Source organism: Triticum aestivum, chromosome 2B, assembly GCF_018294505.1.
Source record: "Triticum aestivum cultivar Chinese Spring chromosome 2B, IWGSC CS RefSeq v2.1, whole genome shotgun sequence".
Classification (NCBI taxonomy): Eukaryota; Viridiplantae; Streptophyta; class Magnoliopsida; order Poales; family Poaceae; genus Triticum; species Triticum aestivum.
The window spans coordinates 209,549,759-209,562,181 of record NC_057798.1 but is presented as its reverse complement, the minus strand read 5'-3'; the positions used below and the strand labels follow the sequence as shown (position 1 = coordinate 209,562,181).

At 42.6% G+C, this 12,423-nt stretch overlaps 1 protein-coding gene across 1 annotated transcript; it reads left to right on the top strand.

Moving 5' to 3' along the window:
* The first annotated feature begins 1,484 nt into the window (after positions 1–1,484).
* On the top strand, positions 1,485–11,716 carry LOC123044400 (putative MO25-like protein At5g47540). Its single transcript, XM_044467131.1, has 11 exons — positions 1,485–1,961; positions 3,833–3,994; positions 4,128–4,246; positions 4,986–5,060; positions 5,797–5,890; positions 7,392–7,451; positions 9,024–9,092; positions 9,878–9,976; positions 10,971–11,015; positions 11,102–11,204; positions 11,390–11,716. Exons 1-11 carry the CDS (start codon positions 1,833–1,835, stop codon positions 11,446–11,448), a joined length of 1,014 nt encoding a protein of 337 aa, XP_044323066.1. The 5' UTR covers positions 1,485–1,832; the 3' UTR covers positions 11,449–11,716.
* The last annotated feature ends 707 nt before the right edge of the window (positions 11,717–12,423 follow it).

Genomic DNA, 12,423 nt, shown 5'->3' with positions numbered 1-12,423 from the left:
TTGGCACCCATGAATCATTCCAAATGTCCACGTGTGTTCCATCACCTACATGCCAAACATGTCCTCGTGTATTCATCTATATGCCTACCCAAAGACTGTGCCACATATAGAAGCACCCAAGTTTACTCATTATTGAGAAAACCAACCAAAACAAAAATACTTGGGTCTTAAAATGGAACACTAAGAATTGGGTACTCCCAATAGTCGCCAACATTGTCTAGATAATATTGACAGACTGAAATAATGAACATCTCGGAATCCCATATTCGCTTATATGGGATACATACTGAAACAATGCATATCCTTTTGCCTATCTTCATCTCACCACCAGCACGGGGACACAACTGATGTTATCCCATTGCAAATATGTTTAGCTATCTTGAAGTGTGACATTGCATAAGATGGTATTGCTTGCACATTTTAATAGAACTTGCCTCTTTTTCTCAAAAGACAAAATCTTTTCCTTCCATCCATTAAGTCTTCTTATTACCTTTTCCCACTAGATGTTGACCGCAATGTACTTATCTGTGATTTCTCCAAACATGATATTCAAAGCAACACATGCCTCCAATCTTGCCTCAATTGGTGTGCATGGACCGAAGAAAAGTACCATAGTTTGCATCACTCGACAACTGTCTTGATGCCGAACAATCAAACAAAACAAAAAATTGTAACCACACTGACATGAATTAGTGACCAAAGAGATTTATATTCTCTACACAACCATGTACCAAAAATTATGGCATGCTTTTGAAGGAGTCGTGTTAAAAGGCAAATTTACCGTATAATGTGCAATTGTACTACCATAGAGTAAAAGACACAAATGTTGTATCGTGACATAAAATTGCCTGGCGGTTAGACAAAATTTGTTCCCTTGCAACTGGCGGTTAGACTAGTTTTATCTCGTAAAAATGATACCGTGACATAAATACCAGACAATTTTTGGTGTATGAATTGGGAACATGTATCTTATGTATCTTCTAGGCGTGTTGAATGACGAGTGCGTTAAGTAGTTAGCACTCTGCACTTCATTTGTACAGACTTCTTTGCTTCAACCTTTTTCTGATGTTTAAGGACGATTTATTTTCATCCGCTGTGAGTTGCTCCTATGGTGTAGCAATGTAGACGACGTTACTCATCAAATTTCATGGGGTCCATGCGGGGTTCACCCGTGCAGGGAGGAAAAAAGGGCTATAGTGATGTGAAATGTACACATGCCATCAGAATTATTGCATTATCAAATTTGATGAAGGCTGGTATAGACTCGATTCAAATACGTTCGTATGATTTGAAAAGAAGTTTTGGATTGGATTTTAAAGCATACCGCGTGCGGCTCACCTAGGCGAAAAGTTCGGCAAGATCACGGAGTCCAAAGTTGATCACCCAATTTTCTGCAGGCCCGGAAGAGAAAAAAGCGGAGGAGAAAACGAGGCAGCGAGGAGCGGACGGGGCAAAGAAGCGTCGAGAAACAAACCACCGCCCCCCGGGCCCCAACCGACCCCCCCGCATCGCCCGTACCCGGTGGATAGAGCCATAGAGGGATCTCCGATCTCGGCCCTCCTGGCCAACACCGCCCCGCGCGACGAGTCCATCGCGAGCCCGGCATCCTCTCGACGGCAGAACCTAGCCTCCCCGCCGCGTCCCATCGGATCGTGTCCGTACCCTAGCGGAGGAGGAGGCGGGCGCCCTAGGAGGGGCATCGCGAGGTAGTCGTGGCGCTGTTCCGCGGCTGCTTCTCGTTCGGGTCGGCCGGGCGTAGAAGGCCCGCGGCCTCGCCCTTGCCCTCGCCGCCGCGCGCGACCGCCGCATCGGCATCGGACGACGGCGCCAAGATGAAGGGCCTCTTCAAGTCGAAGCCGCGGACGCCGGCCGACGTCGTGCGGCAGACGCGCGAGCTCCTCATCTACGTCGACCTCCACGCTGGCTCACGCGGCGCCGACCCCAAGCGAGAGGAGGAGAAGGTGAGATCGAATCCGGCCGGCCTCCCTGTTTCGATCCCCCGTCCCTGCCCACCGATTTGGCTCGGATCGCGCATGAGAGTGGAAACGTTTTATCCCTTGCTTGGTTTGGCCTGATTTGTGCCTCCGCACTCTTATTTCTATGAGCGTTACAGCGGGTAGAACGTTGCTGCTTGCGTGAGCGCTATGTATTATTCGTCGCTGCTCAATTTGCTGCTATTTAGGCCGTTGTAGGAATTAACTAGCTTACTTCATTGTAATCTATGATGATTACATGACTGTAGCATATAAAAAGGGGCTGCAGGAAGATACGTTTTTTGGTATCTGAGCATAACTAAGTTACTTAATTATGATAATGTTGCAGATGGGCCATGTGATAGATGGTAGGCGTTTACTCGTCATTCACAAATTCAATGTATGCTTACAATTTTGGTATATGAGCTGCTAGTCAATTACGATAATATTTTAGATGGGACATGTGATAGATGGTAGGCGGTTTACTCGTCATCCATAAATTCAATGTATGCTTACAATTTTGGTATATGAGCTTTAAGTCAATTACGATAATGTTGCAGATGGGCATGTGATAGATTATCAATGGCTTGCTTGCCATCATAAATTCATAATTCGATGTACGCTTTTTGTTAGCATACATCCAACGTAGGAAGCAGGATTGTGCAGCTAGAGTGAACGCCAAGCTTCTAAATTTGGACCCTCTTATCTGGCGACCGTTCGCTTGGAGGGGTGGCATTTGCGAACATTTTGACGACATTTTTAGTTGGTCCGGCTTGGCAGTTTCTTAAGAACAGCAGGGCATTTTCTGGAATGAAGGCTCAAAACTGCTATCCTCCCAGAAAATGCCATGTTGTTCTGAAGAAACTGCCACCCTCGATACAACTAAAACTGCCACGAAAAATGTTTGAGATGCCATGCTCTCCTGGCGAACGGTCGCCAGTTGGCTTTTCCGCTAAATTATGGGTCATGTAGTGGTCATGCCACTCAGCAGAGCAGGGCGAGCAGAGTGGTCGGAGGCTCTGGTGACTACAAAGATTGACATGGCAGCAGCTCTCTGCATGACATGGTACAAGGAACCTCCACACGGTGTCGTGGGCATTCCATAGGCGCCACATCCCAACAGCAAAGGGGGAGGGATCTAGGAAATGAGGGGCTGCACAGCGATCATACAATTAAGATTATACTTGGATAGTGAAAGTGGGATCAGTGGTGGCACATAGATCGGAGGTCAGAAAGAAGTCATGGAGACAGGCTAGAGCCAGTTCTGTTTCATCAACTGTCTCCCTCCACACAGCTTCCCTTCTATGCTGTTGTAGCTGATGTACATTGGTTTGCAAGCTAGCTCTTGAGCCCAATTGCTGCGAAACCGTGCAGCCCAACATACATGACCCCATGCCCGTGAGACTTCTCTAGTGAGTTGCTGACCGTGTGCACATATTAGGGCAAACTATGAAATTATTGATCTGCAATAACTAAACTATCTGAACTTAAGTAACTCTCCTTCGGGTCAGCATCACGGTGGAATAATTGCAAAGGCGTAACGACCCTGAACTATGTCTGAACTTGTTTATTATGCTCTGCATTACAGATTGCTATATGTGGCCTGCGAAGCCGCATATGGCAACTCAGCATAAAAATCTATACTTGAGCAATGAATGTCTTCTTAGAGTAATATTAGTGATAGCCTTTTAAAGATACTATTTTGAATATGGTGTTGGCACATGGCCATTTGATTGCTCTGATTTTATGCATTAGCGCGGAATTTTGGTCTTTTTCTCAAATTGTTCTGACAATAATACTTCTCGACTCAAATGATATGTTCCTGTATACTAACTGCAGCTTACATTATGTTTACGCAGATGGCAGAATTAAGCAAAAATATAAGGGATTTGAAGTGCATTCTGTATGGCAACGGCGAACATGAGCCTGTCACTGAAGCTTGCGTGCAATTGACCCAAGAATTCTTCAGAGAGAACACTTTACGATTATTAATTATGTGTGTTCCGAAAGTAAACCTGGAGGTATTTAACTTGTTTTGTATTTGTAGATCGTGACAAGACTATATAAATATTTTATTCAATTGATACCTTAGCGTTATTATTTGGATGTCTCAATCTCATAGATAACATTTATTTGCACTTTGGATTGTTGCAGACAAGGAAAGATTCTACTCAAGTTGTTGCAAATTTGCAACGACAGCAAGTCAACTCAAGGATACTTGCGTCGGAATACCTTGAGGCAAATAAAGATCTTTTGGACACCTTAATTTCTGGGTAAGTCCTAAGTAAATAAAGTTACACAGCGGTGCTTCTTTTAAAAGAATGTTTTCTTTTTTGAATCTTGATTTTTTATCTTTCTATATATTTTTTTATTTTGTGCTGTTACTGCTGCTTGGGCGCTCGCATTGACCTCCATGGCTCCATGTGACTGAAAGCTGCGTGCTTCTGTGCTCCATATATCACACTTTTAACTTAATAAATCTGGATGACCAAATGAAGACGCATACTATTGTTTCCTTTAAATTTGAATTTATACCATTGGATGCGTGTATTCTTCTGGTATTTATGAAATATATATTTATTACTAAATATAATTTGGCGAATGTTTATGCCCCCCTTCGTTCTTTTGTGGCTTGTGTCACATGATCGGAGTCAGTAACTGACATTCATGGCCATCTCCCAGCAACAGTACTGGGATGTTTGTCGAATTGATCTAGTTTGAATTCCTTTTGGTTATGAAATGAACATTTAGTGGATACTTGATTCATGTTCTATTTTCATGTATCAGGCTGCATGATGCATGATGGTAGAGTCTTTATATTTTTTAGACATAAAATTTGGCAATACATTTGCGAAGTAAGCAACTCATCTGTATACCATGACAATATATCAAATGTGGCCAGTTTTGTGAAGTTGCATTGGCTATATGGTTGTTGTTTCCAACTATTGCTTCTGTTTTCTTAATAACTTTTGTAATACTGTTGTTTGATTCATTTGTTTCTTGACCTCACAGGTACGAGGATACGGAGGTTGCTTTACATTATGGTGCAATGTTGAGGGAATGTATTCGCCATCAGAGTATTGCAAGGTGCCATTACTGGATTGGGATGCTGACATAATTGTATTGCATTTAGTCGTTGCGTCAAGCATAAACAAATTTATGCCACAATGGAACCATCACACATATACCTACCAACCAAGATCCGTAGGATGGAGGCGTCTTTTATGGGAGCAATACAGGATAACTCTAATGTTATCTACACCGGTGGAGCTATGTGCATCTCTGCAGGGACCGTGGCCCCCCCAGTCACCAAAAAAGCTTTTAAAAGTTGACCCAACCACTATAAAATTCCGAAGATATTTATAAAGAGGTCGAATATGCATTCCACATTATCCACACGTACCCTTTTTTGTTGGAAAGGGTCATGGAGTACACTAGAGTTACAGCCCATGAATTGAAAACGGTAAATTTATGTTGCAGACCCCTTTACAGTATACCTGTGGCTGCAAACTTTGAAGGCTGTTTTTGTGTTGGTACTTCATGCACTATATATAGAAAGTTTCAAGTAATATGTGTGTCGACACCATTAGAAAGACAGCAGTGCGTATCTAACGCCAAGGTCCTGTTGTGTGATTGGTTCTTGTATGCATGTAAAAGCAGTACCTCGCAGAGATGCTGAGCTTTTGTGTTGTGATTTGGTTGATATTGGAAGTGTTTTTTGAGCTCCATTCTTCTCCAGAATAGTATATGTACTTAACAGAGCTGTATGAATTGCGAGTTGCAGAAATGGTGCTTGATTATCAAAGTATTTGTTCATTGACAGGTATGTTCTAGAGTCTGATCACATGAAGAAGTTCTTTGACTATATTCAAATTCCAAATTTTGACATAGCATCAGATGCTTCTGCAACCTTCAAGGTGAGTTACTTTTCCTTTCCTGCTCTTTGCTTCAAATATTGAATTGTATGAATTAAACAGAACTTGTGTTTGCTCAGACATTTAACCGCCTTTAAGCATTATTGCTTCTGACATCTTTCTGTTTTTTTGCTATGCCGCATGATAAAATATCAATCTCATTGTTACCACTATTGAAGGGGAGCCTTGGCGCAGTGGTAAAGCTGCTGCCTTGTGACCATGAGGTCACGGGTTCAAGTCCTGGAAACAGCCTCTTGCAGAAATGTAGGGAAAGGCTGCGTACAATAGACCCAAAGTGGTCGGACCCTTCCCCAGACCCTGCGCAAGCGGGAGCTACATGCACTGGGGCTGCCCCATTGTTACCACTATTACTTTGATACGTATTCAAAAAATATATGGAAATTGATCGGGTGCCCAGTGGATGCTGTGCCCTGCACACACGAGCATTGGATGTTGATGGATGAAAATGAATGGAGATGCATGTCATAAGCATGGCAGACTGTTATCACCAGAAAATAACAGCACAAACTCATACACAATCATTATGACCTGGAAATGGTACACATGTACAGGTCGCATCCACGGAGTTGCAGTTCAAATTTGAAATCGTGCGTGTGAGAGGTATTGGTGCCGCGCTTGGAGGCAGGGGCGCCTCTCTCATCGCTCGCCGATAGAGCGGAAGCACGTACATGCACAGCAGCTACATGCGTATATAATTGCGCACGTGCGTGTGCTACATGTTGAGTCAAGGCATGAGCGCATGTGGCATACTGGCGTTTGACATGCTGAAGCACACATGACATGCATGTGCATGGGCACATACACACATGCTACATGGCACAACACATCTCCATGAGACGTACACATCCATTCACACTCATGTACAAGGGGATGCACATATGCTCCATGGACACACACTGCATCAATACACATGTCCATGACACGCGCGCACGTTGGTCCGACGCGGTTTGCATTCTCTGGTCTATGATTTATCCATGGTGGGTCGTTCATGCATGTGTGCAAACAATATAGCTGCGCCACTTGTCTGCGCTTGGCATGCAGTGGGCGCGGAGGTAGTTGTTGTGACCCAACTATTTGATGTGGCGGGAGTTTGGCCATTAATGGCCCGATGTTGACACCCCACCTAATCGCTCTGGGCATGGTACTAGCAGCGTACACCATGCCCCCCTGGCACCAGATAAGGTACACTGTTGCTTGTGGTGTGGCACAGTTGGCAGCTGTTGCCGTTTCAAGAAGCCATACTTTTGGAAAAACAGTTAAGCTGACTTGCTTTATCCACCCAACTTGTATGCTTAGCCCTGCCAAGGATCATACTAGATGACAACTATATCGGCAAGGAATTACTTCACGCGTTCAAAGTTAGGACTAAAATATGGGAACATACATGCTGGCTTGGGTAGTTCTTAATTTTGCATCTGCATGTGTTCCTCCTCACATAGTCTGCGTATAGTCTTTTGCATTCATTCTCTTCTACTTGGAACAGGAACTTCTGACAAGGCATAAAGCAACGGTGGCGGAATTTCTTTCGAAGAACTATGACTGGGTCAGTACTTTTGCATTATCAATAAACTATGCCATTAACAAACAGAATTGTATCTTACTCTCTCCGTTTCTAAATATAAGACCTTTTAGAGATTTCAGTACGGACTAATATAAGACCTTTTAGAAATTTCAGTACGGACTACATACGGATGCATATAGACATATTTTAGAGTAGATTCACTTATTTTGCTCCGTATGTAGTCCGCATTGGAGTCTCTAAAAGGTCTTACATTTAGGAACGGATGGAGTACATTGTACTGCATGCCTTGGTCAGTGGCAAATTGTCAATGAGATTATTTCAGTGTATTTTCCACTAATGAATGGTCATGAACGATATTGTTCTTTATAATGCTCTCTTCACGTCATGGACATTTCGTGGATCATATGCAATTGAATGGCATTTCTCCAGTCCATAAGCTGGCTGGAATAGTGGCTTATTTTGCTATTATGATGCATTTGATGATAAGCTTCTGTTACACATATGTAATAAATGTTATCATGCGGCATAGTTCGTACATAGTTTCTGCATTCTGTTTTGGTCTCATTTGATTCTTTAGGCCCCTTTTGGGATGTTTGTAGTGTTTCCACTCATAAACAAATTACAATTGTAAACTACTTGTCCCAACAAATACCGTTGGATACGACTATAATTTCATTCCTCTTTAAAAATGGTGTTTGGGAATGAAACAACATTGCAGATTTTCCCCCGATCTCAAAACCTTGCCTCTTTCTGATTGAGAGAACGAGAGAGGGTGTCTCACTTTCTCCCCAAATGGGCAGTGTGCTGTGCGCCTTGCTGTGCTCATGAGTAACTCGAGACTGATCAGGTGGAGCCTGTCCTTTTCTCAGAAAAAAAACAGGAGCTCCCTGTTGAAGTGTATGTAGATTGCTTAGCCCTTTCCATCAGTTCGGACTCTTGGTTGCGTTGGCCAGTGCATGAAGCTTAACATGGTATTAGAGCCAAGGTCTCGACTTCAAGTCCTGGCTTTCACAATTTATCAAAAAGTTGCTGCTTCCTCCCTTTGTCCACGTGTTGACTTTCCGCATCGCACGTGAGAGGGGGTGTTGAAGTGTATATGGAGATTGCCTAGCCCTTTTCATCAGTTCGGACTTTTGGTTGCGTTGGCTAGTGCATGAAGCTTAACATGGTATCAGAGTCCAAGGTCTTGAGTTCAAGTCCTGGCTTTCGCAATTTATTCAAAAATTGCTGCTGCCCCCCTTTGTCCACGTATAGGCCTCTTGAGCCATACCTCTGAGTCTATGCACGTGTTGACTTTCGGCGTCACACGTGAGAGGGGGTGTTGAAGTATATATGTAGATTGCCTAGCCCTTTTCATCAGTTCGTACTCTTGGTTGCGTTGGCTAGTGCATGAAGCTTAACACCCCTGAGCAGTTTATTACTTTCTGGGTGTAATCAGAGAAACACTGGGTTTTGTGCTGGTTCAAAACTAGCCATCCAAACACATTCTTATGGGCTTTCCTGTTTCTTTTTTCTGCTCTGCAAAATTACACTGGTATTGGCCTAAATACCTCTTTTCCAAACAGGGCCTTATCCCTTTTCCTTTTTCCTCAGTTCTTTGCAGAATTCAACTCTAGGCTGCTATCATCAAGCAACTACATAACAAAAAGGCAGGCTATCAAGGTATTACTATTTTGTACTCTGTACTCTAATTTTGTATGTAAGTGGTGTTACTGTTTATCATCATTCTGCATTTGCTATATATTGTGCTTTTCTGTTAAAAGTTATAGTGTGTATTGTTCAGCATGCCTGACTAGTGTCAGTAGACCGTGTGACCAAACTGCTCTCTGTAGCTTGCATGCCTTCAATCATCATTCAAATTAGCTCGTGGTGAACTTTCATGAACCCTTTCCTGTTCTGATAGTAGCAACCAGGAACACCTCAGTTCTTGGACTAAACTGCTGCACAGCAAGATAACTGAAAGTTAAAAATTGTGGTAAAAGTCTGTTCCATTTTTCTGATTCAAAATTGAAACTTACAATTTAAAATATATTGGCTAGAAGAATCCACAACTAACCTAGTAGCAACTAGCAAGATCCCACACACAATCAGCACAGCCCATCCCAGGTTCTACTCCCAGAACAGCAGTAATAAGGCATGTTCAGCCTTGCCAGTTGCCACTGGCATGTTGTGTTTTGTTCATGGTTTTATCAGCTTCTCAAAATTTAATTTCAAACAAGCATTTTGTCTGCCATTTTACTGGGATCCACTGGAAACGTCTAAAATTTGATGACATTTTGGCAGAACATTTTCTGTGGAAACAGACGGAATCACGACACCTACTCACCATTAGGTTTTATTTAGCCGTATTAGTTCATTTTTGATATATCATTATTAGTTTCTTGAGTATCTTGTATACATTTTCTATTTATTAAATTTCCAGTTTTAATGTTTTTGTTTTCTGCCAGCTGTTGGGAGACATGCTGCTTGATAGATCAAATTCTGCAGTCATGATGCGATATGTTAGTTCAAAAGATAATCTTATGATTCTGATGAATCTTTTAAGGGTAAGTTTGCTGCATTTATAACCTGTAAAAGTTTCAGCGTGCAACTTATAATGTCATCATCCATGCCAGAAGGAGGTTGCTGTTTAAAACACATCCTAGCCTGTATTGGCTGATATTAACAAACATCCCCAATCCAACATCTTATCATTCTATCTTTTCTATACTGTCCTTATGTATCTTTGGGTCTGATATATCCAATATACGGCTATGCTGAAGCTGATCTGAATATGCTATGCCTTTGGCATTTATGCATTGGAAGTTACTTTCCAAAGAAATGGTGAAGACTCGTCATTTTTTCTGTTCGAAGGAATGTATGGAAACAGGTTTCATTATCTTATTTTGTTTTTTTTGTGAACTTCTTTGATCTAGTCTCTGAAGGGCTACTGGTACTCGTTTCCTTCCAGTTTTCACTTACTCATAAAGTTCACAATTTTTAGCTGGTTAGTCTTTTTTTAATTTAAACTTCACAAAATCACCATGTTGTAGGTAGTTCCTTTGACGAGTCAGTCGCCTCTTGTCTTGATATCCAAACTCCAAATAATATTAGCTGGAGTAGGCTAGCATTGGGCTTATAAGTTGGTATCCATTAATTTCAGTGGGATTTCTGCGCCAAACCATAGAATATAAATATAATTGGTCCTTGCTGGTTTATGAGAACTTTTCTCCCCAAGATCTATCATAGAATGTTGCTTATATTCCTGCTGGTTGTGGGTTGCCCTGTGATTCAACGAATGCTGAAACTTGAAAGAATAAAAATATGATTTTGTACTTGTTATTGTCACGAACCAAATGTTGTTTTAACGGGAGTCTTTGGTCATGTAAAGCTACATTCTGAAAGTTCCAGTGTTAACTTAATGATTACCGTTCAGTTGCATGAACTTCATTCAGATGATCATAGTTAAAATGCAGAGCAGCACCTTACTGTGTCGTTGCATGATTATCTGTCAATATTACTGTGTTGTCAATTTGCTTATTATTTTCTCAAAAATTCCAGGACTCGAGCAAAAATATTCAGATAGAATCTTTTCATGTGTTCAAGGTGAGTACTGACATCGTAACAAATCTGGCTCCTGTAAAAATTTATTGTTTGTACTCGCTCTGATTATCACGCTGCTACATTTTCAGCTATTCGCTGCAAATAAAAACAAACCAGCTGAGGTTGTGAACATACTAGTCACAAATCGAAGCAAGCTTCTTCGATTTTTTGCCGGATTCAAAACTGACAAAGGTAGTTGCATGCTGTCTGTACTTATGTCTACACCTGCTTTCTGTGGTTGGTTTTATTTTGAGCTGGTCAGCTTGTATACATTATTACCTCAATTGGAGCTTTCCACTGTAGTCGGCTTACTCTAGGATTTAGTTTTTGCTTGTAACAACTCCCCATGAACTAATAGTGCGTTTACGATTTTCCAGAGGATGAGCAGTTTGAGGCAGACAAGGAGCAGGTGATAAAGGAGATATCAGCACTGTAACTTCCCTGATGTAGCTTGCGGAAGATTACAAGTTAGCCCTTGCTTAAAGTGGCCTCTCGTGGATTACTGTATCTAACGCACCACGAAAGGCTCTTGCATGGATCCACCGTGATGTTTATTAGCGAAGCTGTTTGTGTAATAATAGTCTTCTGTGCATTATTATGTTGGAGTCAAGCAACGGCATGAATCATATAGCTGATGCTACTATGAAGGTGTGATGCTATTTATATAGTTTTGTGGATGGTCCAAATTTGGGACGGGTGTTTCACCTTCTGTTTTGGGATCCCTAACCTTATTTTAGGACACCTGGATCCTTTCATGGACATTTTTTCCGATTTAAGTAAATCGGAGCGGAGGGAGTACATTAGAAGCGTATACTGGAGGCCTGATCCCACCCGATAAGTCATGAACATAGGTGTATTGTGTGTCTGGTACCATCTTGATCCACCGGTCCCATCCCTGCAGCTGGTCATGGAACGGGCAAGGTGGAGGGGTGGGTTTCAGCCACCTCCTCTGATAAGGGCCAGGCCTGTTTGGGAGCGTACAGAGAAATGCCTGGCTTTTGTAAACACGGGAGCAAACAGAGAAATGCCTGGCTTTTGTTTGTGGTTGATGCATTTTCGGCTCTAATTTGGCTCAACACGCGGGAGCAACAGATAAATGCCTGGCTTTTGTTTGCGGCGCATTTTCGGCTCTAATTTGGGGCTCGCTCGCGAGGGACTTAACGCGCCCACTTTCCCTCCCTTTTCCAAAAATCCTGCCGCGCTCTCCCTCCCTTCCCTCTTCCATGGCCGGCGCCTCGAAGAAACTCGTCGACAAAGCCACCACCACTGTCTGCCCCGTGACGAAGAAGAGGAAGAAAGAGCGTTGAAACTCACGCCGGCGTAGGCTGCACTCTATCGATCGGCCAAGAGGAGGGCCTGACAGGCCGTTGTGGCGGAGAAGAAATCCGCTGCCGACTACGTCGCCAAGGCC

What these genes read in the sequence shown, in the direction of transcription:
- LOC123044400 (XM_044467131.1), top strand. Translation starts at nt 1,833, where the DNA reads ATGAAGGGCCTCTTCAAGTCGAAGCCGCGGACGCCGGCCGACGTCGTG. An exon ending in TTGGACACCTTAATTTCTGG is followed by an intron (nt 4,247 to 4,985) that starts GTAAGTCCTAAG and finishes TTGACCTCACAG; the next exon opens with GTACGAGGATACGGAGGTTG. An exon ending in TTCTGATGAATCTTTTAAGG is followed by an intron (nt 9,977 to 10,970) that starts GTAAGTTTGCTG and finishes CAAAAATTCCAG; the next exon opens with GACTCGAGCAAAAATATTCA.